Source organism: Pteropus vampyrus, unplaced genomic scaffold (assembly GCF_000151845.1).
Source record: "Pteropus vampyrus isolate Shadow unplaced genomic scaffold, Pvam_2.0 Scaffold193, whole genome shotgun sequence".
In the NCBI taxonomy this organism is placed as follows: Eukaryota; Metazoa; Chordata; class Mammalia; order Chiroptera; family Pteropodidae; genus Pteropus; species Pteropus vampyrus.
Genome location: NW_011888974.1, coordinates 1,136,965 through 1,159,723, shown reverse-complemented (window position 1 = coordinate 1,159,723; position 22,759 = coordinate 1,136,965). Strand labels below are relative to the sequence as shown.

The 22,759-nt window shown below is 47.7% G+C and overlaps 3 protein-coding genes, 1 non-coding gene and 1 pseudogene across 6 annotated transcripts in view; 3 read left to right on the top strand and 2 right to left on the bottom strand.

The window, feature by feature from the left end:
• VPS37D (VPS37D, ESCRT-I subunit) overlaps positions 1-3,620 on the top strand; it is an 8,030-nt gene extending 4,410 nt beyond the window's left edge. The window contains exons 2-4 of the mRNA XM_011371528.2: positions 1,165-1,336; positions 1,844-1,926; positions 2,534-3,620. Coding sequence (XP_011369830.2) covers positions 1,255-1,336; positions 1,844-1,926; positions 2,534-2,896 — 528 coding nt within the window. The 5' untranslated portion in view covers positions 1,165-1,254 and the 3' untranslated portion in view covers positions 2,897-3,620. The remainder of the gene's footprint in view (positions 1-1,164; positions 1,337-1,843; positions 1,927-2,533) is intronic.
• A 2,883-nt stretch (positions 3,621-6,503) lies between these two features.
• LOC111746575 lies at positions 6,504-6,622 on the bottom strand (annotated as a pseudogene).
• An 808-nt stretch (positions 6,623-7,430) lies between these two features.
• DNAJC30 (DnaJ heat shock protein family (Hsp40) member C30) lies at positions 7,431-11,218 on the bottom strand. Its single transcript, XM_011371526.2, has one exon. The coding sequence runs from the start codon at positions 11,181-11,183 to the stop codon at positions 10,503-10,505; it is 681 nt and encodes a 226-aa protein (XP_011369828.1). The 5' UTR covers positions 11,184-11,218; the 3' UTR covers positions 7,431-10,502.
• A 97-nt stretch (positions 11,219-11,315) lies between these two features.
• On the top strand, positions 11,316-21,926 carry BUD23 (BUD23, rRNA methyltransferase and ribosome maturation factor). 3 transcript variants are annotated; one of them, XR_002783155.1, is made up of 13 exons: positions 11,316-11,440; positions 11,542-11,579; positions 12,757-12,852; positions 12,944-13,026; positions 13,115-13,211; positions 15,166-15,262; positions 16,304-16,354; positions 17,075-17,160; positions 17,368-17,413; positions 17,570-17,628; positions 19,358-19,415; positions 21,401-21,490; positions 21,640-21,924. XR_002783155.1 is itself a non-coding variant. In XM_011371523.2 (12 exons), exons 1-12 carry the CDS (start codon positions 11,393-11,395, stop codon positions 21,692-21,694), a joined length of 846 nt encoding a protein of 281 aa, XP_011369825.1. In that variant the 5' UTR covers positions 11,316-11,392; the 3' UTR covers positions 21,695-21,924. The 3 variants fall into 3 exon arrangements, 2 of the variants coding, with proteins under 2 accessions (XP_011369825.1, XP_011369826.1); XM_011371523.2 differs by lacking the exon at positions 19,358-19,415; XM_011371524.2 differs by lacking the exons at positions 11,316-11,440; positions 19,358-19,415 and having other exon boundaries at positions 11,542-11,623; positions 21,640-21,926.
• LOC111746546 lies at positions 20,837-20,969 on the top strand. Its single transcript, XR_002783171.1, has one exon.
• Positions 21,927-22,759: the final 833 nt, after the last annotated feature.

Below are 22,759 nucleotides of genomic sequence, written 5' to 3'. Positions count from 1 at the left end.
GCCGGCCTGGGGCGGGTGGGGCGCCGGAGACCCAGGGAGGCGCCCGTGCACCCCCGGGATGCCGCGAGGCGTGTCCTACAGCAGATGCTCTGGGGAGGTGTGTTCCAGGGACAGGGGTGGCTGTGTTGTAGGGGGCCCCTGGCTCACACACCCACGTTCTGTAGGACCAGAGAGGGGAGGCGCCTTCTATAGGGAGAACTAGGGGCCTATTTGACACCTGGAGGTACCGTTGGGGGAGTGTCCGCATTCTGGGGGTGCAAGAGAGGGCTTTGTGTCTTTCTTTGGGGAGGGATACTGAAAGCTGAGGTGTGTATTCTGTAGGCCACCATAGGAGAAAGTTGTATATATCACAGGAGACAGGCCCAGGCTGGTTGGCTGGGGGGGCGGGGGGGCAGAAAAGGAAAGTGTGTTGAGGGGAGGCAGGCAAGAGGGGCATGTGCATCCTATAGGGGACCGATGGAGGGTAGTGTGTTTTCCAGGGGCTGGGAGACGAGGCCAGGCTCTCCTAGAAAGAAGGAAAAAGCATTCTCTAGAGCTAGGAAAGAAAGCGGGGTCTGCTTTCTGCAAGAGAAGAAAAGCTGGGAGTAGGTGCTAAGGGATTAGGGAGGAAAAAGGGGTGTGTATTGCTTGGGGGTGTGGGGATTCCACTGCAGGGCAAAAGGAGGGGTGTGAGGGGAAGAAAGGGTGCCTTGAGGGGGTACTATGCAGGGACAGGGCGAAGACCACTGAGAGTCAGAGCAGGGATGGGAGCATTTTTGGCACAAACACCTGAGGAGGAAGCAGACAAAGGCCTGGAATGAGAGGGAAGCTGCCCATGCATGGAAAATGGGACAGAGGAGGGAGGGGGACTCCTCAGGGACCTAAGCAGACATATTAATTGAAAAATTAAAAATTAACTAACATTTGTAGAAGCTTTCATAGTTTTCCTTACTTCAAGTCTCACCACAGCCCTATAAGGTAGCTGTTTTTAGCTCACTTTTGTGGAAGAGAAAACTGAGGCCCAGAGAGGGAGCTTAAGGCAAAGTCCTGTCTGGGCTTCTTGCAGTCAGTCCCTCCACCTGTTGGCTCACCATCCTGAGACTGGGGTGCCTTTGGCTTTGCCCGTGGGCACTGTTGCCCACGCAGACTCCCTGAGTGCGCCTCTTGGCTCTTCTCTGGTGGCAGTTCCAGGGCCTGCAGCTGGAGCGAGAGGCATGCCTGGCCTCCAACTACGTGCTAGCCAAGGAGAACCTGGCATTGCGGCCCCGCCTGGAGATGGGCCGGGCTGCCCTGGCCATCAAATACCAGGAGCTTCAAGAGGTGGCTGAGAGCTGTGCGGACAAGCTGCAGCGACTGGGTGAGGGGAAAGCTGGGAGAACCATCTGGGGTGGGGGGCAGTTGGCAATCTGGCTGGTATGCCTTGGGAAGTGCTAGGCTTTGAAGGATGGGACTTGGGCAGACCTATTTTCTGGGCAAGTTCAAGGGGTGCTACTCCTGGAAAACTGAGTTGGGAAAGTGAGCAGTTGGTGAACAGAGCTGGGTTGGAGAAGCCAGAGGGGGGCCCTAGGCAGTGGGAGAAAAGGGAGCCCAATACCCAAGGACATGGGGTGTTCTAGGAGACAAAGCCCCTGCTTCTTCTTTTGTACTAGGACTGGGGGCAGGATCTTGGGGGGAGGTGCACGAACTGATCCCATGGACATTGTACCGATGAGGAAACTGAGGCCCCAGAGAGGGGAAGGGAAGCACAGGATCACACACAGGGTCAGTGAGAGTCAGGATTGGGCCCTGGGGCTCTGGCCTGTCTTTCCTGGGTGATAGGCCCTGAGGGCAGGGGCTATTCACTCTGTCCCTCTGTGGCCCTCAGAGGAGAGCATGCATCGCTGGAGCCCCCACTGTGCACTGGGCTGGCTGCAGGCTGAGCTGGAAGAGGCTGAGCAGGAGGCTGAGGTGAGGGGAGAGGTGGCTGGGTCTGGGGACAGTGAGAAAGACCCATCCTATCATTACCCTTCCTTCATTCTTAGCTTGCAGGCTTGAGGGTCCCTCCTCCAGGAAGTCTGTCCTGAGTGCCAGGCCCCCAGGAGAGCCCACTGAATTGCTGTCCTCAATGGACAGCAGGGCTTCCTCTCTCCACCCCAACCTCCTTCCGAGTCTCCCCTGTGAATGTCTCAGAGCAGTGTAGGCTGGGTCTATAGAGGAGCTGGGACAAACTTATTGCTGGTTTGGGAGCACTGTGCTCAGTGAGTCAATGGAGGTGGAGGAGGAGGAGCCCTGGCCTTGACGAGAGACACCTAAATCTATTTCAAGTAACCCCCCATCTCTTTTCTGCCTCATCTCTGACCCAGCAGGTCTGGTGATAGTAAGGAAATTGAAGCTTGAGAGTAGAGGACATTTGTCTGCAGTCACTCAGCAAGTCAGGGGCAGACCCAGGCTGGAACTCAGGTGGTCCGTCCCCCAGCTGTGGTCACCGTTGGAAGGGATTCAGGGTGAGAGGGAGAGGACCAGTCCTTGGTCTTTGGTTGTGCTCCTCCCAAACTGTCCCTTCATCCTGTCCCAGGAGCAGATGGAGCAGCTGCTGCTGGGGGAGCAGAGCCTGGAGGCTTTCCTGCCCGCCTTCCAGCGAGGTCGTGCCCTGGCCCACCTGAGGCGGACCCAGGCTGAGAAGCTGCAGGAGCTGCTGCGGCGCCGAGAGCGGTCTGCCCAGCCAGCCCCCACTGCTGCTGTGGATCCCCCCAAACCTTTTCCTGCTGCAGCTGTCCTGCCCACTGGGGCTGCTCGGGGGCCCCCAGCAGTGCCCCGGAGCCTGCCCCCCTTGGACTCCCGCCCAGTGCCCCCGTTGAAGGGCTCCCCCGGGTGCCCCCTTGGCCCAGCCCCCCTTCTGAGCCCTCGGCCCTCGCAGCCAGAGCCCCCCCATCGGTAGGATCTAGGGTATGGCCCCCCAGTGGAGGGCCCAGATAAACTTGATGCGTGGCTCCTCCTCCTCCCCAACTGCCTGGGTGGGGGGAGGGGCAGGCCCCTTCCCCTGGCCTCAGGTAGGCCCTGGCCCTGGAGGCTGAGCTGGGGAGGAGGGTCACCTGGAAGATGCCCAGAGAGGGCTGGGGGTGGGGTGGGCAGGGTGTTATGCCTCTGGCGCTGAGGAAACTCTGCCTTTTTTTGTTCCCTGTTGGGGCCTCCTGGGTGATGGGCAAGCCCCAGTGAAAGGACTCATGGGAACCTGGGAAGGTGCCCATTTCCCCCAAGGGGTCTTGCCTGGGGGGCCTATTACACCCTGCCACTCCACTGGGCTTGCACAATGCCAAGGCTGACAGGAGTGTTTTCCATCATGTCCTGAGCCTACCTTTCCCCTAGTCCTGGGGCCCACTGCCTAGGAGCCAGGTAGTCAGGCCCTAGCTGCAGGGTCAGGGACATCATGGCCCTGGGGCTATAATGTGCCCCACTCATGCTCAATACTCTGGGGCAAGGTTGGCCAGGGGCTTCTGGACCTGTACAAGTGAGAGTAGGCCATCCCCAGGAAAGATCATTCTGTATTTTTCTGTCCTGTCTCCTTAGAATGGAACCTTTTTGAGGGCAGGTCCTTGTCTTTGTATGTTCTGTCCCCAGCCCCGCCTCCCAGGGGCCGTCAATAAATGTGATAATAAGGATGACGATGCTGCATGACTCTTCTCTGCTCCCTAAACTGGCCACTCTGCTATTGCAGCCTCTGCATCTCAGCTACTGTGCTTCTTACTCTTGAGATGCCCTCCTTTCCTCTCTGCCCATCCAAAGCCCTTCAGGTCCAGCACTTCTCCTGCCTCTTCCATGAAGCCTCTGATTACCAACCCATGGGAGTCTTTCCTAACTCCCAGCACTTCTAGCCAGAAGCACACTCAGCTTCTTCACTGTTCTCTAGTCGCCTCACCTGTACACACCTTCTTTTCCTGGGTCACTTATAAGCCCAGTCAGGATGGTACCCGCTCCTTCTCTGGCCTGCCAAATGACTACCCCCACTGAATGATGGAGGGGGTTCTGTAGCACTGAAGGTATCCATCTTCAGCTAGGGTAAGCACAACGTGGCCAGCTTGGCTGAGTGTGGTGGGACAAGAAGATGGGAGAGCAGGAACATGCCCCGAATCAGCTTAGGTCAAATCTGATGAGATGAAGTTTGGCAGGGAGGCATGGAAGGTCTTGCAAATAAGAGGGGACAGACAGACTGTTGTGAAAGTTAATGTGATCTTGGTCCATGTTAATAGGAACAGAACCATCTAGAAGGAGGGAAGTGTTGGGTTGGCTCAACTTTTCACTGAAATTTTACATTGTAAGGGGGATCCCCCAAAACAGCACCTTTGGAGTAATAAGAAAGAGGATTGGGATTAAGTCCCATGTGGAACAGTTGAAGAATCTATTTGAGATACATGTGTGATGTTTAGCCTTTGAATCTCTAAAGGACTGCTCTGTGTAGAGCTAGAGGTCAGAGCCAAGATCAATGGATGGAAACCACAGGGAGCCAGATTTTGGCTCAGTATGAGGCTCTTTAAGCCAGGGTTGCTATTGGAGGTAGATAGTCGCCATCACTAACGATGCGTGAGCAGTGCCTGAGTGACTGCTTGATGGCATCTTTAGAGATTTAGGCAATAGCTAGAGAGACTGGCCCATTTGAGCTTTTGAGAGCCCTTCAAATCCAGATATTTACCACATGGTGGCACACTGATAGTGCCTATTTGAGAACCTCCATCCCACATTGGCCTTGGTTCTCCTCTGCTCACAGCGAGCACTTGAGCTGCTGGAGGCTGAGGGACACTGGAACTACAGGGTGCTTGCCTGAGATGACAGAAGACAGTTCTGGGAGACCACCCAAATTCTAAGCACAGCCTGGGGCAGGCTGGGCCCTTCTTGCTCTGGCTTCCTATTCCTGATCCATGCTTTCAGGCAGTTTTTTTTTGTTTATAACTGAAAGAAGAAAAGGGGCTAAGGTTGGGCATATTTGAGCCTTCCTCAATTATCATGAATTGGAGAGGAGCCCCTGGCAGGTGAAGTCCAACCTCCCCTCCCTAGTGTAGGTTAAGAAGAGAAAGGAAAAACCCAAGCAATGGAGGGACATGGAGGGGTGAAAAGTGCTATCATGAAACTGGATGGGGTCTTTGAAAAGTCCTTCCATACACCTCACCTTCCCTCAGAGAGCTCAGATTCAGTTTTAGAGGGGGTAGGGTCTAAGGCCCCTCAGGGTTCTGCTCCAGCTTGAAAAAGACCAAGGCAGGTGGATATAGATACCACCAAAGTGGAGTGGCCATGGGAAAGGATTAGAATTGGATGGTTAAAAACTTCATTAACCCCTCTGCTTGAAGGTATGTAGAATGTTCTGGAAGATTCCAGGCAGGACTCTCTTCCTGCTTGAAACCTTCTGGAACTTCCTGTTCCCAGGTTCTGGGGCTCTAGGGAATGTTCCTGGCTGTAATCCTCTGTGAGAGAACTCAAGGGTCTAAATCAAGGAGCCCGTAAGAAAGGTCCCACCTATTATAGACCACCAGTGCTCTTACAAGCCAAAAACAAAAAGTTGCCCAAATAACAAAATTTCCCATCCTTTCTTGATAGAAACAAGGAGTTCATGCCCCTTGAGAAAGTCTTAAACGCCCTTGTTTAGGAATCACTTCTATTTTCCTAAACTTCTCCCCTTGTTTTCCAAATATAAAACATAATAACATTTTTTTTTTTTTTTTTTTTTTGGTTGAATATCACACTGGAATCTAGTTTTTGTGACTTCAAACCCTGTATCTATAGAAACATTACAGAGATTTTATTCATCAGTATTAAGCCTTTTGTTTTTTTTTTTTTTTTTTTGCCAATCAATGCTTACTGACCTAAGTTGGCCTGAACCAGAGTGGGCTCAAATCTTTACTACTGAATTGTGTGGCCACTGCAAAGCTACCGCTAAGAACTTGCCCCTAACCTCCAGGGATAGAGAGAATTAGATGGTTTCCAAGAGACCAATTTAGACTAGCTGTGGATTTATCCCAATTTATACAAGCATTTACACAACAGATTGATTGCAGGAATTGGTGTTTCTGTATCAGAGGACCTCTGGCTTTGTCTAGGACCTTGCCATTGCTATAGACCTCTCCAAAGATTCTTCTTGTCCCACAGGTAAATAAGATTTACATTCTGCCTTCCTGCACAAAGTATAGGTTCTTATGTATGATGTATCCTAGGGATCTGCAAACTCAAATACCTTTAGGGGCCAGGAAGATCACAGTGGCACAAAGCAGTCCATTTCCACAAAGAAATACACCTTCTCACATTTTTCTGGAAATGCATGGTCCTTTTTCAAAAATTTTCCTCTCAATAAACATGGAATTTTATACTTCTCTACTGCTGGAAGTATAGCAAAATGGGGAGAAACAGCCTATCTAAAAGGCAAATGTTACAGCTTTTTCTAGGCAGTAACTCAGTTATGAACACAATGGCGTAACATTTTATTTTTTTGAGAGAAAACAAATCTAGATTTTTACGCAAAGTCTCCCAAGTTATGTTGGCTAAAGTTATTTTATTTTTTACGCTTACAGCACCTGGTATTCCTAGATGGCCTCCCATCCAAGTACTAACCAGACCCGACCTTGCTTAGCTTCTGAGATCAGACGAGATCAAGCCTGTTCAGGGTGGCATGGCCATGGATGGCTAAAGTTATTTTAATACACTGTGCCAGCCACAAATACCGTATGAACCACAAATATTGGTCTTGCTTCTTTTGTCTAGTAGCAGTCCCTTCCTAGCACTGAGAGTGTGAACACTGAAGAGGCAAAGGGAGGATGGGAGGGCCAGCCTACTTCAGGATTAGTGACAGGACCCCCAGTTTGGACAGCCTTAGGAGAGTGGTGTGATGGCTAGATCCATAGTGATACTATGACTTCAAGATATATGGTGAAGGTGAACTCTCTGCACTGGCTTCTTGGGGATGAGAGCACTGAGCATTCTCAGCATATGCAAGTTCACAAGGTCCAGACTCAGGTCTATCATTCTAACACAATAACAAAGGGATCCTCAGTTGCTTTGCACAAACCCTATGGAGGACAGGGCTATAAGCTAAGCCTGAGAATAAGCAAGGCAGGCCTTCTTCTATGATCCTGATCATCGTCAAGTGGCAGTCTGGCGTGATCTCATCACAGGGCTGAGGAACTGAGAGGAGGCAAAGGCCAGGAGAGAGCCCACTTTTCTAGTTCCCTGAATACAAGAGAGTGAATTTAAGTAGTACCACTACTTACCAGCTGTCTCTTCTCTCAGCTTCTCTTCATGAGATCTGATGACCTTCCAGGAAGCCCAAAGGTCTAAGATATAGCCCCTCAACCCTCATTATTTTCCTAAAAGGGAATATGGTGGCCACTCTCTGGGCTCTACCCTTTGGTGTCTGTGCCTCAGTATCAGAGGTGTATGTGTATACACAGACACACACGCGTGCAGTCAGTAATGACCAGATGGACAACCCATTGGCCTAAAGTAGGCTACTCTTATTTGTCTCAAGCTGGAAACAATACAGTGAACAAGGTACATCCTATGACCAAAATGCCTGTTCAGAAGGAAGCAGGAAATCCTACTCTCTCAGCGCTGGGATCTGTACAGGATTTCACTCAGCAATAAAGGGCAACAGAGGGAAAAGAAGTTTGGCTCAGGAGAAATAAAGTCCTGGTCAAGTCCAAAGACAATTGCCTAGACACATACAACTTTGTTCCTGTCTTGTCTATGCCTCCTCATTTAGGACCTGTGTGTGCTGCTCATTCAGCCTTGTATTGTACTTGCACACCTATCCCTACCCCAATGAGCACAGCATGGGGTAGGCTGGACCCCACCTGTCTATCTGTTGAAAGGGACTAAAGTTGAGCGTGTCTGAGCCTTCTTCCACCATCAAGAACTGGGGAACAGCTGCTAGAAGGCAGGGACTAATGTCCATGGCCAGGTTCACCCTCTCCTCCCCAGGGTTGGAAGGAAGATATGTTACCATGGGGAGCAGCTGGGGGGGAGTGGGCAGTCCTACAGAAAGTCTCCTACATGCCTCGCCTTACATAAAAAGACCAGACTCCAGTATAGAGAAGGTTGGGAGTGGGGGTGTCTGAGAGTTCAGATCTAGCTAAAAAAAAAAAAAACAATAAACACCTGAGGCAGGGAGAATGGCACTATTACAGTGGGCCTAGTTCTAGGCCTAAGAAGCTGAATTAGATGGTTAATAAATTTTACTTACTACCCTGCTTAGAGTTATATGGAATGTTCTGGAATGTTCCAGAAGTTTCACATAGTCTGGATACCGCCTCCCCTCCCCCGCCCCATACACCGGAAACCTTCTGGAACTTTCTATTTCCATGTTTTGGGGCCCCAGTAAACGTTCTTGGCTATAATCTTCACGTAGAGAAAACAAACTTGAAAGGTCTATGTCAAGGAGCAAAAAGATCCCAGCTATTATAGATCACCAGTGCTTTTACAAGAAAAACCCAAAAGAACCCCAAACCCTTTCGATAGAAATCTGCGAGACTTTTGCCTCCAAGGACACTGTTATGCCCTAACTGCTTGGTTGAGAATCACTAGTTTCTGCACATTTTACTATGCTTCTTAGTTTGTAATTTAAAAAAGAACAGACCTTCTCTAATTTTTTTTCAAATATGAAACATAGTAACATTAAATGTTCTTTTTCAAAGTACATACTCCCTCCCTCTGCTCCCCCCCACTGAGCACAGCTGGCCTGAACCAGGGTGGGCTCACCTATTTGCTGCTGAATCCTGTGGTCACTGCAAAACCATGACTAAGAGCTTGCCTCTCACCTCCAATATTAGAATCGAATGGTTTCCAAGAGACCAACCTGAACTAGCTGTGGGTTTATCCTTTGGTTGAGAATCACTAGTTTCTGTACGTTTTCCTATGCTTCATTTCCTGTAGTTTGTATTTCAAAAAGAACAGACTGTCCCTCATTTTTCAAATATGAAACATATTAACATTAAATGTTCTTTTTCAAAGTACACCTGCATCCCCCCTTCTTAAATCAAGGCTCACTGAGCATAGCTAGTCTGAACCAGGGTGGACTCAAATTTTTACTACAGAATCATATAGTCACTACAAAGCCATGATAAGAGCTTGCCCCCCACCTCCAAGGCTAGAGAGAATTGAATGATTTTCAAGACACCAAGATGAACTAGCTGTAGGTTTATCCCAATTTATACAAGGATTTCACGCAAGAATATGAGTGCAGGAATTGGTAGTAATATACCAAAGCCCCACTGGCTTTGGTTAGATTTTAGATTTAGGCCCGCAACCCTTGTGGTAGATCGCTTGCAAAGGTTTTCTTATCACACAGCTTTAGCAGAGCACCTACAAACTCATAGCCCCCCACCCCCCACCCCATGTACATAAGGGCTAACTCAGGGTTAAGAGAGCCTGACTACTACTGCTCTAGCCAAGTGATGACTGACCAACTGCTTAGCATAAATTAGAAAAAGAAAAAAAGCTTCAACTTTGTCTGAACAGGGAACCGTTCCCACCACAGGCCTTCAGTCCTTCAGTAGTCTCACCAACTCCAAACTCAAAATTTCCCAGCTTCGAGCAGCCATGTTTCAAGGATTTGGCTTGTGGAGCCTGCAGTAAGCACTGTAAGCTAAATAGAATGGGTCACACTCAGATGACTCAAACTCCGTTTGTTGCTCTATTTCTGGGAGGGGATGGGCTGCACAGTTAGCAATGAGGCTAGCTGGTAAAGGGATGACCAGGTGACAAGGCACACTGTCCCAAAGACAAACTTTACTACCATCATGTTTTAGTCACTGAGCCCATTAGAACTATGGATAATAAAGTGTGGCAGATCTCAAGAGAGCAAATCATTTGCTTTCTGTTGTCATTCCCACGGAGTAACTTCTCCAAGATTATACATTAGATAAGTAGGGGCAAAGGAACACTCATTCCTTATGCTCAATGACCTTGCTTTCCCACTTACACATGCCACCAACAGAAGGGAGAGTGAGGTTTGCTGACTACAGAATGGCAAGGTTTCTACATATCACATGGTTAGCTTACATCAGGTCTCACCTGTGGCTTGGGGCACTCACAGAAAGACAAGGTTTGTATAAGTTCAGAATTTTTCCTTTGGCAGCCAACAATTGGTCACATTGCACGTTTCAAGGTTACAGAGGAGCCCCAAGGTACGAACATGAGGTAGGATCAACCAATTCTTGCTCAGAGCTTTACAATAAAGCCAGGGCAAGTGTTCCAGAAATTGACATCAGTAAGGCAACCTCTGGAAGCAGGCACTCAAAGGACTCCAGAAAACCCTTCTCTCGGACTTTCACGGCTCTTCGTTTTGAGACCTCCTTCTTGGGCATCGAAAAGCCTCCTTTTCTGGACATAGGGAGAGGGACGTGCAGGTCAACAGCTAAGCTGGGCCGGAAGGAAAGAAGAGGGGGCGGAAAGCGGTTCTTTCAGACCCCAGCGGAGGTAGACTCTGGAAGGCGAAGTGTTCATGACAGGAAAGGCCTTTTTCTGGGGATTGACTAGGGGCTGCTTCCATTCCCTTCTCTCTACGATTAAAAACGAAAGCCCAAAATAATGAAGACTGTGAGGAGAAAAATGATGAAAGTCGTGTCTCGGGTCTCGTCCCAGCGGAAGCCCTTCTTAGCCCGGTCCTCTTGCTGCTTGCGAAGGGCCTCACGCCGGGCCCTCTGGCGCCGTTCGCGCTCTAGCTGCTCTCCATAGTGCGCCTGGTAGAAGGCGTCAAAGTCGAACATGGTGCGGTTGGCGCCCGCCGCGGCTTGACCACGGCGGTGGGTCCAAGAGGCAGAAGGCGGGGCGCGGGGCGCACTGGGGTCCGCTGCGGGCGTCCTGGAAGGCCGGACGCCAGGTCCGCGCAGGTCTGCTTCGCTGAGGAGGCCGCGGTCGTACTTGCGGCGCAGGGTGGCACTGCCCAGCACTACGTATGCCTGGGAGATGCGCGTAAAGCGCTCGGCAGCCTCGGCGCTCCCCGAGTTGCGGTCTGGGTGGTAGAGGAAGCTCTGCCGGTAGTAGGCCGCCTTGATTTGCGCCTGCGTGGCTGTGGAGGGGACGCCGAGCAGCTCATAGAGCGCCGTGCGCGAGTACGGGCCGTCGCCCCGGGAGTAAGTCCTCGCTTTTAGGCCCAGGCCCGATACCCAGTTTTGTGGAGATCCTCCGGCCTGCCACAACCTCCACAATAACAGCCGCGGCCACCTTAGATCGCTCTTGGCTGCCATCTTGAATGGATCTGGCGGGCGGTGCTAAAATAAACTGGCCAATGGGAGGCGTGCGTTTTTCTCGGCACGTCGGTCCTGTAGCCAATCGAGTAAAAAAGGAGGCGGGGAGAGGGGTAGAGCATGCGTATTACGAAGAAGGGGCGGGGCCGATGACATAAAAGCCTGGCTCTGGGAGCGGCCCGCGCTAGTTGTGAAGCTCAGGCGTGAGGATGGCGTGTCGTCGACGCAGACCAGAGCTCCGCGGACCCCCAGAGCTGGTGAGGCCCGTGGCTCACGGGCACCGCCCCCCCTCCTTTTTTAGGGTTTCTGCGTTTTGATTTCTCCCCCAACTACCATCTTCTCTTTCTTTTTCTCTCAGCATTACGACAAGAGTGAAGCCCGGAAATACACGCGCAAGTAAGGGAGCTTGTATGTTGCGCGGCGTCGGCGGTCGGGAACCGGCAAGTTTCCCTGATATGGGGCATTGCTTGGAAAGCACGCAGAATTTGAGGGGAGGGTGGAGGTAGGGACTTGGGTTGATCTCATTTTTTATACTGGCAAAGTCAACTTTAGTTAAATCTCCGAACCGTTTGAGCCTCAAGTTACCTCGGCATTAAAATGGAGGAGCGAAGGTACTTTCTTCAGGTTGTTTGCAAAGTTTAATGTGACAACTTGTATCAAGCATGTGATAAAATAGGCAATGGGTACGTTTGAGGGATTAGTGCTATTGTGGGGAGGGAAATAACATTCATAGAATGCTTCTTTTGTGTTCCTATCTATATTATCTCATTAAATCCTCGTGATAATTGTTGGTGTAGTATATGAATTTCACAGAGAGTAGTTATTTATTATATAAAGTCGCATAATAGGTGAAGGCTAGAGCAGAAACTTCCAGACCTCTTCTTTCTGAAACACTACCCTGTTGAAAATTCTCCAGATACTTTGGAAAGCCAGATCTATTATAGGCATATTGTTCAATATAGTAACCAGTAGCTATCAACCATTTCTTGAAACATGTCTAGTTTGAATTATGTAGGTTGAAAATGTAAAATATTTTATTAATCATTTTTTGCGTCAATTATGTGTTGAAACATTGAGGTAATTTGAGTGCATTGGGTTAACTAAAGTATATTAGATAACATTGGGTTGGGTTAACTATTACAGTTAATTTACATATTTAATTTCATTTTAATTGGCTACTAGAAAGTCATGTGTGGCTTGCATTATATTCCTCATGGACAGCACTGCTATAGATTTTTGTTGTGCTTTGTTGATGCTAATATGAGAGTAATTCTCCCAAGAAACATGTTCTTAATACAACAACAAAGCCTGATTTGAAAATTCCAAATGGTTGGTCATTAGCTAAGTGATTTGTTCCTTTCACATTAGCTTTGTACCTGGTACAGTTATAATTTGTGTCACAACAAATAACATGTTGATGTATTATGTGGACATAATAGTTTTACATAGTTTTAGTTGAGTTTGTTGACCAGGGAAGAGAATCTTGTTCCTTTTTCTCTTTCTTTGGCTTTTTTTGGTCTGGGTGTGGTTTTGCCCGAACTTTTATTACTCGCTTGTGTTTCTGCCATCATAGCTCTCGGATGATTGATATCCAGACCAAGATGGCTGGGCGAGCGTTGGAGCTCCTTTATCTGCCTGAGGATCAGCCCTGTTACCTGTTGGATATTGGGTGAGATCCTAGGGCTCAGTTTAGATTGTTCAGGTGTTGGGGCATCTTTGTTACTCACACTGTCGAGTTCCTATTTGATCGTATCTTCCAGTTGCGGTACAGGGCTGAGTGGAGATTACCTCTCAGATGAGGGGCACTATTGGGTGGGCATTGACATCAGCCCTGCCATGCTGGGTAAGTACATCCTATTTAACAGTGAGATGTAGTATAGAGCAGCTCTATATATTGTTTGTTTCCCTCACAACACTCTTCTCCAATGTAGATGCAGCCTTGGACCGAGATACAGAGGGAGACCTGCTTCTAGGAGACATGGGACAGGGCATCCCTTTTAAACCAGGCTCCTTTGATGGATGTATCAGGTAAGAATCTTCATGTTCTGTTTTTAGCCCTGTAGGCCAGTGTTTCCCATACCTGGCTGTGCAGCAGAGTCATAGGGGATACTTAATAGTATCCCATGGGGTTTTTAGATTTATAAGGTCAGAGTAAGGCCCCAAAACATGTATTTTTTGTTTGTTTGTTTTTCAAAACATCCTGTGATTATCTTGCACTGCCAAGTTCAGGAACCATTGGTATAGATTCTCTCTGCTTTGAGTATGTGTGGTAGGGGAGGAGTGGTCTTCTGAGCCACTAGGAGCCATCTTGTGAGCCCCAGCAGCCATTTTGTTGCATTTAGGAAGAATTCTGTAGTGGAGAGTGGCAGAAACTGGAGTCCTTTCTTGGGCAACAGGGTCAAGTTTTGAGTGTGCGCATGGTACTTTGGTAACAAATCTTAGACCTTTGAAGCTACTGTTAGAAACATGAAATTCTTTGTTTCCTGTGGTAAGTTCTGTTCAGTATTTTGTGTAGTGTTTTGTCTCTAGAGTGGAGGTACGGAATAGGAGAAGAGGAAACCATAGTTTAATCATTATCTGGGGGAGACCTGTGATTTTAGATTGAGCTGTAGGGATTCAGAGTAGGGATCTGGGAGAGTAGAAATTGAATTTGAAGGTTTATTCTAGAGTAAGGGATTAATTTACATCTGGGAACAAGATTGGAGAAAGAAGACATTTCAAGTATAGCAATTGGTTTTTAGTAACGATTCGATGAGATGTTCTAGGCTGCAGAAAACCAAAGGCCAATGGTATGATCTGTATGTTTTAGTAGTAAATGGTCATTTTTATTTTTTAAGCAAGATGGTATGGCTACCTTTTTTTTTTTAAACATTTGTTATATGTAACATATTTTACAAGGTGCTATGAATTTTGTGTAAATACAGTCCCTATTTTTAAGATTCTCCATGGTTTATTAGATACTGTTAAACATGGATAGATTAAACAGGCTGAGTGCGGGGTGTGCACTAGGAAGTCATGGGACGCATCGGAGTTGTGAAGAAAAGCAAGAAAGCACAAGAAAGCTTTGAAAAAGGAAGAGGGGCCTTAAAAGCTGGGAGGAATTTGGATAGTCAGGAGAGGGTGCCTTGAGTGAAGGAGTAGTGTGAGCAAAAGTCATGAAAGTGGTTGAAGAAAGGAGTCTCATTTATAGAAACAAATGAGAGATTTCATGGAAGTTGAGATTGTGTGGGGTTGGGTCCTAAAAGACTTTTTACACTATCCTAAGAAGTTGGGGCTTTATTCAGTAGTTGACAAGCTGGGGAGTGACAAGATCAGATTTGTGTTTTAGGAAGGTTATTTATCAGTAGAGAGAAGAGATAAGTTATCTTGTTATAGAAACAATTGAGACAGTATAAATTCTGGCTTTGGAGAGTGGTAGATGGAAGTAAAAGCTGGGAGAGGCAGTGGAACAAACCACTGGGGTTTGGAGTTCTGTGGATGTGTGCACACAGCACTGAGGAAGTGAATGTAAGAAAGGAGGACATAGTAGCTGCTCAAGGTTTTAAATTTGAAGATTGTGGAGACACTTAAACCAATTGAAGGGACTGATTTCAGAGGAGAGTGAACACATGGCTTTGTGTAAAAACTGTAAAGCATGTTTCCCTTGATTTGGAGGAAAGGAATGAAGGTGTGGGTGGCAGAGAGTGCCTTGATGTGGCGAGTAACTTTGAACTTGAGATGCATTTAGAAACACGTTGAGAAGCTGTTCCTTTGGACTGACTGCAAGGAAGTTAATGCTGACCTTTTGTATGCCTTGTTTGGTCCAGTGTTGTAGAATAGTGACCTGGAATGGACCAGCATATGCCAAGAAAGGGAGCGATGGGCAGAAGGGTTTTACCTGGAGATCAAGGATATATGCTGTTTGAGTCCTGAAGGGGCAGGGGTGAGCAATGTTGCTGGTCCCTTTCCTGACTGGGTTACTTTTTTTTTTTTTTTTTAATAGCATTTCTGCTGTGCAGTGGCTCTGTAATGCTAACAAGAAATCTGACATCCCTGCCAAGCGCCTGTACCGCTTTTTTTCTTCTCTTTATTCTGTGCTGGTGAGTATGAGATCTTCCAATCTGGGCTGGCTGCCTGTCTCTCCCTTGCCCTGTGGGTAGAGCGATGAAGTAGAAGCATCCCATGGCAAGGCCATTCATATTGAATTGCATATGGTAGTGGGACCTTACTGTGGTTGCTTCTGTCCAGGACCTCAGCCCAAACAGAAAGCTCAGTAGGCTGATACGTAGAAGATGCCGATGTCAGAATCTGAGATAGATTATAATTCCTGGGTCCCTTATGCTGAAATTTTCATCAGAAGTTGGTTTAGAGATATAGGCTCCACAGTAAGGAATGAGACATTGTGTCCAGGCCACACAGAGCACACCTTCTAGAGTGCCCATGTCTCATCACTTCCTCCCACTGCTGATGCTCAGATGGGGAGCAAGGTGGTTACCACCAAGAGAGCCTTTATTAACTTTATTAACCGGTGGTATTGATTTCTATTTTTTACCAGGATTAGTTGATAGTTTGAGATTCTAAGTTCTAAAAATGAGTTCTTCAATTTTTTTTTTTGAAAGATCCAGGTGTTTCTTGGTCTTACCCCTAGCTTTCTTAGGGTAGGTTGTTCCTGCAGATGGCTGGCTGGTCCTGTGCATTATGTGGTGTGGTTTCTCTCCTGTTCATGCATTGGGGTTAATCCCAAAGTTCTGAGGGCCTTTGTGTTTGCCTCTCTGTTGAGACGTATTTCCTGTATAGGTTTAAATAATCAGCTCTCCACTATATTCAGGTCTCTGCTTAAGCATTCCTCTGAGAATGGCCGTCTTTGAACCAAAAGTAAACAGTCTTCAGTCATTCACCATTCTTTGTCCTAATGTACTTATTTTTTTGGCACTTAATCACTACTGTAAATTAGCTGCTTTCCCCACGACTGAAGTTCAGAAGGCTATCTTTTTTGTTCACAGCTGTAGACCCATTCCTAAGAACAGTTTCTTGCATACAATGGGAACTCAGTAAATACTTAGTGAATAAGGAAGGGAGGATTATCTGGGTCCTGACCCCATGGGATATTTGTAAGATAGCGATGTTTCTGTTTCTTGTAGGTCCGTGGAGCCCGTGCTGTTCTGCAGCTGTACCCTGAGAACTCAGAGCAGGTGAGCCTCTTGGCTACTGGAGATGCAGGGAAGGGGGAGGGATCCAGAACAGGTAAACTCCTGCTGTTGGGAAGTGACAGAACAAGGAAATTTATGCTGGTTGGTGAGGAAATGAGGGAATTAGTACCTGAGAGTGGTCCCTGTGGCCCCTGAAGGCATGTTTTATAACCTAATGTCCTAAAGAGGAATGATGGTGTCTGCAGAAACAGTAGGGCGTTTTTCTTCTCTTGACAGATAAGATGGTATCACAGGTAATGTTGTTAGGATGTTAGTAATATTACTGATTACTGGGGGTGAGGATATCAGTAGTTGTTTGTTCTGTGGAGTGTAATGCTATAGGAAGGAGGAGTGAGGTATGAGGAGGTAGGAGGTAGACTCTGAAAGACGGGTGAGCTGTTCCTGACTAATGCAATGAATGAGTCTGCTTCCCAATTGGTGGCGATTCATTTCCTGATATTTGAGTGGGGAGATGGGTCCCTGGACTAAAAAAATGAGAATTGCTTGTTCTGTATTCTTCCAAGGGAGGTGTATGCTGCATCTCGCCTGCACTTTTCTCTGTGTGGCTTTTGGGGACTCAGAATTGGGAAGTCTGATAAAGAAGACCTTTAGTTCTCCTAGGCAGAGTCCATCATGGGACTAGACTGGCTTCTTTAGGGGACTGAGGGGGAGCACCCTGCTCCCCCACCCTCCCTGCGTGACTCACCGCTGTTCTCTCCGCAGTTGGAGCTGATCACAACCCAGGCCATCAAGGCTGGCTTCACTGGTGGTGTGGTGGTGGACTACCCCAACAGTGCCAAAGCAAAGAAGTGAGTGCTTGGGGGCCAGTGTGCTGCCTATGATGTTGGAGAGAGGGTGGTGGTGTTGACAGAGTAGTGTTGGATTGGGTCCCCAGGATGCATGTAGGAGGCCCTGACTTTCTGCACCTGTTTATGGAAGGGAGCGTGAGGACTTGCCTTGCCTTGCCTTGCAAGGCTTTGTGAGTCCAGCCCTCACCTTGCACTTTCTTGTTTCAGGTTTTACCTCTGTTTGTTTTCTGGACCATCAACCTTTCTGCCAAAGGTGAGGGACCCTGATTTGCAGCCCCATGTCTTTTGGGTTCCCGTCTTGTGGGGCTGATCCTAGTACCAGTTGGAAGGGCTCAGGCCTTCTGGGGTATGTATGGTAGGTGGGTTAAGAGATCTCCAGAGTGATCTAAGAGCACTTTGGTTCCTGCAGGGCCTGAACGAAATTGATGAAGAGGAAGAGGCCAGGGAATCTACATTCACAAATGAGAGGTAAAGCAATTGTTCAGCCCTGCTTAAGGTGCAGGGGGTTGTTGCTGCTGAGTTTACTAGACATAGCAGAGGAAAGTGGAGGTGGCAAGACTACTCCATTTCTCTCTGTTTTCACCAAGTCTCGGGTTCATATGTAGTGGTAACATCAAGGTGGTAATGGAACCAGGGAACCCCTTGAGACTGTATCTGTTCTGCCTGTCCTTCCCTGAGGCTGCCTCTTCCACCCCTGTCTGGAGCCCATCCTCTCTTGGCTCCTTTGGCTCTTCTTTTCCTTTATCTCTATTTTCCTGGGCCATTCCCATAAGCATACAAGTGTGCTGCACAATTTCTCCCATTTTCAAAAAGATCCTCACTTAACCCCATAACAACTCCTAGCTACCACCCTGTTTATCTTCTTTCCTATCACAAAACTCCTACTTGCTTCTTCTTGCTTCCTCCCCTACCATTCTCTCAGTCCTCTTTCTTGGCTCATGCTTACTCATTTCAAATTGCTTTTGCCAAGGCCACCACCACCCTTTTGTGCCAAATCTATGGTCATTTCTCAGTCTTTTTTTTCCTACTCTGTCCTTAACTTGCTTTCTCAGTAGGCTCAGTTGATACAGCCAATAACTCGCTTAAGACTTTCCTCACTTGGCTTCCCACTATCTTGGTTTTCTCTTAGCCTCACTGTTCCTTCTCAGTCCACTCTGCTGGCCCCCTCCTCTAGAGCACTCTGGGGTCCAGCCTGGACCCCTTCTCTCTCCGTGCTGCCTTAAATACCAACTATTGGTTCTTAACTCCCAGATTTATATCCTTGGTCTCAATCCTACCTCTGATTTCCAAACTGCCCTCTAAGTATCCATACCTGAAATTCCCACAGATGTCTTGAGCAAAACTGAGCTCTTGGTTTTTACCCCTAAACTGCTTTTCTCCATTCTTTACCATTCTCAATCATTCCTGTCTTCCTTACATCTCATATCCAGTCAGTCCATCGGCAAGTCCTGCACCCTTCGCTTCAGTGTATGTACCACTTCCAACCCTTTCCTCATTCCCACCTTGTCTTAAGTCACCACCATTCTTTCCTATATTACTGAAAGCTGCCTCTCTTGTCTCCTTGCTTTTAGTCTTTGCTTCTCTCCATTTTCTTTTCTGCGCTGCAGCAAGACTGATTCTTTCCTTTTTCTTTGATTTTTTAAAAAAAATATCTTGCCATGTTCCTGTTTATTCTTTATTTTCTTTGACATCTTTAACTACTGTGAATCGTGTATTTGTTTACTTGGTTATTTGTATCCCCAACTAGAATGAAAACTTGGTGGGAACTGGTTTTATATTCCTGACATCAGAAGAGTATCTTGTTAGTGAAAGGTATTCAATGTTTGTTGAATAAATAATTGTTTATAAGATAGTGAAGGAGGAGGTTTTCTCTTAGTTCTAATGGATATGAGTGGAAGGTCTCAGGACTTTGAAGACTTTTTTAAGAGGAAAAATGGGCAGAGAATGAATGAGTTTGGAAGGCCCACCAGTAGTGAAAATCATGAGTGTTCCTCATATCCACTACAGTATCATGGTGTCTGACCACTTGACCCTCAGTAGTCATCTCTCTTAGCTTCCTTAGCCTATTCCTCATGGAGACTTAGGGACTCTTCTAGATGTTTCCTGTTGTGAGACACCCATCAGTTGCTCCCAGTGAGTGGTCCCATCTCCTACTTCACGGAAGTACATGTTGTTTAACTCCCTCCATCCATCTTAGGATCCCTCTTGTCCTCACACCGGTGTCTACAGACGACATGTCCTAACTGTAAACTTGGGTAAGTTGTGTGACCTGAGCATCCATTTCTCATCTATTTAAACAGTGGTGATAATGTCATCCACTTGGGAAGTGTGTTGAGCGCATGTTTGTATAGGACTCAGCACAGACCTTGTCTCCCCCAGTTCTGCAGGCTCTTACTATTCAAGTCTTCAGATTTGGGGAGGGGAGGATCATTGAGCTTCTCCGATAACTATCACTTCCATCAAATTACATTCAGGCCACTTAAATAGTTGAATCGAAAAGTTTTTTAAACCTTTACCTAGTTTATCTCTAATCTACATTTCTTTCTGCATTAATTTCGTTTCACCTGTGCATTTTTTAATTCTTGCCACCCAGCCTACACCCAGCCTCTCCTAAACCACTCTCTTAAAAGGCTCAGTCCACCTCTGGCATTTGCCATTGCTGACCACCACTTCTTTTCTGGCACTTGTGGTCTCTTCTGGGCCACACCATCTTCACTTGCTCCCTTTTATTTCCCTTGATGACTCTTTTCCATTGTTCCTTCTGTGGCTCACATCCTGCTCCGTTTACCGTACAGCTTGTCATTTTTATAGACTCATGGAGATTAGTCGTGCATACCTAGATCCTAGTTTGTAGCTGCTTCCTGCTTCACCCTTGGCCCCCTAGTTGTGGACCCTCTTAAGTTTCCTTCATGAACCACTGCCCCTCAATACCCTAAAGTCTAGACCATGTTGTGTCATTCCTTTGGTATAAAATGTCACCGATTACCCACTGTTTACTGAAGGGGAGGGCACACTCTTCACCAGTGTTTACACCTCTGTGAACTGGCCCAGCCAAGTGAGATTGTGAGATTTTTTTTTTTTAATGATTCTGACTTGTTAGAACAGATTAGAAATAGTAGCAGAAAGGGTTTGTCATGCATTCCGGCTTCTACTGGTCCTCAGCAGGGAGGAAATTTGCAGGAGATGAATTACTCAATCCTTCACAGACCCTCAGACTCTCACTTGGATGCTTCCCCTTCTCATACCTGTGACTCAGGCACACAGGACTCTTCTGTTCCCTGACCTTTTCCTTCATTTTTTTCAGTGTCTCATTTTCACATATTGCTTGTTCTCTGGAATGCTGCCTCCATCATCTGCCTGTAGAGAGACCAGCTTATCTCGTGGCACTCTCGTTTTCCACACTCTGCTTTTCCTTTCCCATCACTCCCTTAGCAGCTCCTGGGCCTCTTTCCACAAACTTTGCTGATTGTAGATGGTCTGCTACAGCCCAGCCACGTGCTGTTCAAGGGCAAGCTGGTTCATAGCCATTGTAGAACATCTATTGGCTGTGCGTGCAGCTGCTCAGGAAATGGTCACTCAAATGGAAAGCAGCCCTGTGTGGTGTTATGCTGGAAACAGTTTGATCTTAACTGCCAGGTGGGGATGTGGTTTGGGAGCCCAGGCTTCCCGTTCTCAGTGCCTCTCTCCCATGGGGCTGTGCGGGGGTCTCTTTTCTCCTCAGCCAGGGCTGGAAGCCAAGATCAGTCCTTGAGGATTATTGTCAGGGCTGCCATGAGCTGGGCAGTCCTGTTTTCCTACCTCAGACATTCGTAGTTGCTGGGAGCCCCTACTTGATGGGTATGCTGACCCTACAACCAGACTAGGGGCTTAAGTGACAGCAGTGGGCCTGGGGCTTTTGGCTTTCCATGGATACTGCTAAGTTCTTAAGAGCCAACCCTGGCCTAGGTTACCCCAAAAGTAGCCTTGTCCCCTTTCTGTTAGCCCCATAGGCAGGATGTATGCAGACCCAATAAGTGGTCACCTACCGCAAAGATGCCTGTGAGTGGGGCTCACACCTCCTGCCTTCCTATTAAAACTGCTTTGACCCCAGTGGACGTTATCAGGATGAAGGTGTGCAGAAGCAGGACTTACGTTGTAGAATGGCATCAGAGGGAAGCTCACCATTTTTCCCTGCCTGGATTGACTTGGGTGCCAGCCAGGCCCTCCCATCCATCAGCTCACTTCTGTTTCTCCTGCACAGGGTCCCATACAAGATTGCAAGGCGGGGGGTGGTGAAGAAAAGCCGTGAGTGGGTACTGGAGAAGAAAGATCGCTGCAGACGTCAGGGCAAGTGAGTACTTGGGCTGGGGACAGGCTACTGGGGTGGGGGTTCTGTCTGTGCCACTAAAGGCTCACCAAAGCTCACCTGCATTTGAAGGAGTCCCAGGAGTTCTTTGTTTTTTCTGACTCTTCTTCCTATTTGTTATTTTCTCACCACAGGGAAGTCAGACCTGACACTCAGTACACTGGACGCAATCGCAAGCCCCGCTTCTAAGCAGTTAGCTGCATCCAGTGGGACAGCTTGGGGTCCACACATTGTGAGCTGTGCCATTCAGCCAAGGCAGTTGCCTCTGGAAAGTTTTCTATATTGAAGTGCCTACTTCATTAGCTGACAAAATTGTTTTAGAAAAGTTTTAAAAAGTTCTAAGTGTTTTCATTAAACGAAGTTCTGAGAGCATCTTATTTTGTTCTAAAAGCAATAAACCACTTTTTGTGGAACTCTGATATTTTCCAGCTCTGATCCTAAACACATTTCTAAGTTCCTGTGTTGGTGCGGGTTACTACTTGATTGCACAGATATGAATTAGATTTAAAAAACTTAAATGTATGAAAGTACTTTTTTAACCTATAAGGAACCTAGGTAGATTGCTTTAATTTAGGGTTTCTTAAAACACTAGGCAAAGTTGGGAAGGATGGGCAGGGTGAAATGTATCTGTGGTACCTGTTGGCCTGAGGCCTCTGCCCAGTGTCTGGTTTCCCTCTGGTCTAAAGGCATTGTCCAGCCCAGTGGTCTGGGTTGACTTTTATCTCTGAGCTGCATTGGCAGTTGCCGACTAACCCAGCACTTGCTTGTCTTGGCCTGTCTTCTGTCTGATCACTAGTGGTCAGAAGGCAGGCCCTGCCAACACTGGGGGGGCGGGTGTGGGGAACTGTCTAGCACAGGGATTCCCAACCCCTGGGGCCGTGTGGCCTGTTAGGAACTGGGCCACACAGCAGGAGGTGAGGGATAGGCCAGCAAGCAAAGTTTCATCTATACATGCAGCCACTCCCCAGGTCTAGCATTACCACCTCAGTTCCACCTCAGATCATCAGGCATTACATTCTCATAGGAGCACCAGTCCCTGGTGCCAAAAAGGTTGGGGACCACTGGTCTAGTAGACTGATAAGATGGGCCCTCTGGGTACTCGCAACTTCTGAGAAAGTCTGAGATCTGAACCCACTGTATAGAACAGACATCAGGATTTGATCAGGAGTTGAGACATTCAGGCTGTGGTGGAAGGGCCAGAGGGGTCTGGAAGTTGAAGGCTGAAAGAGATTAGAATCCTTTGCCTCTGAGCCC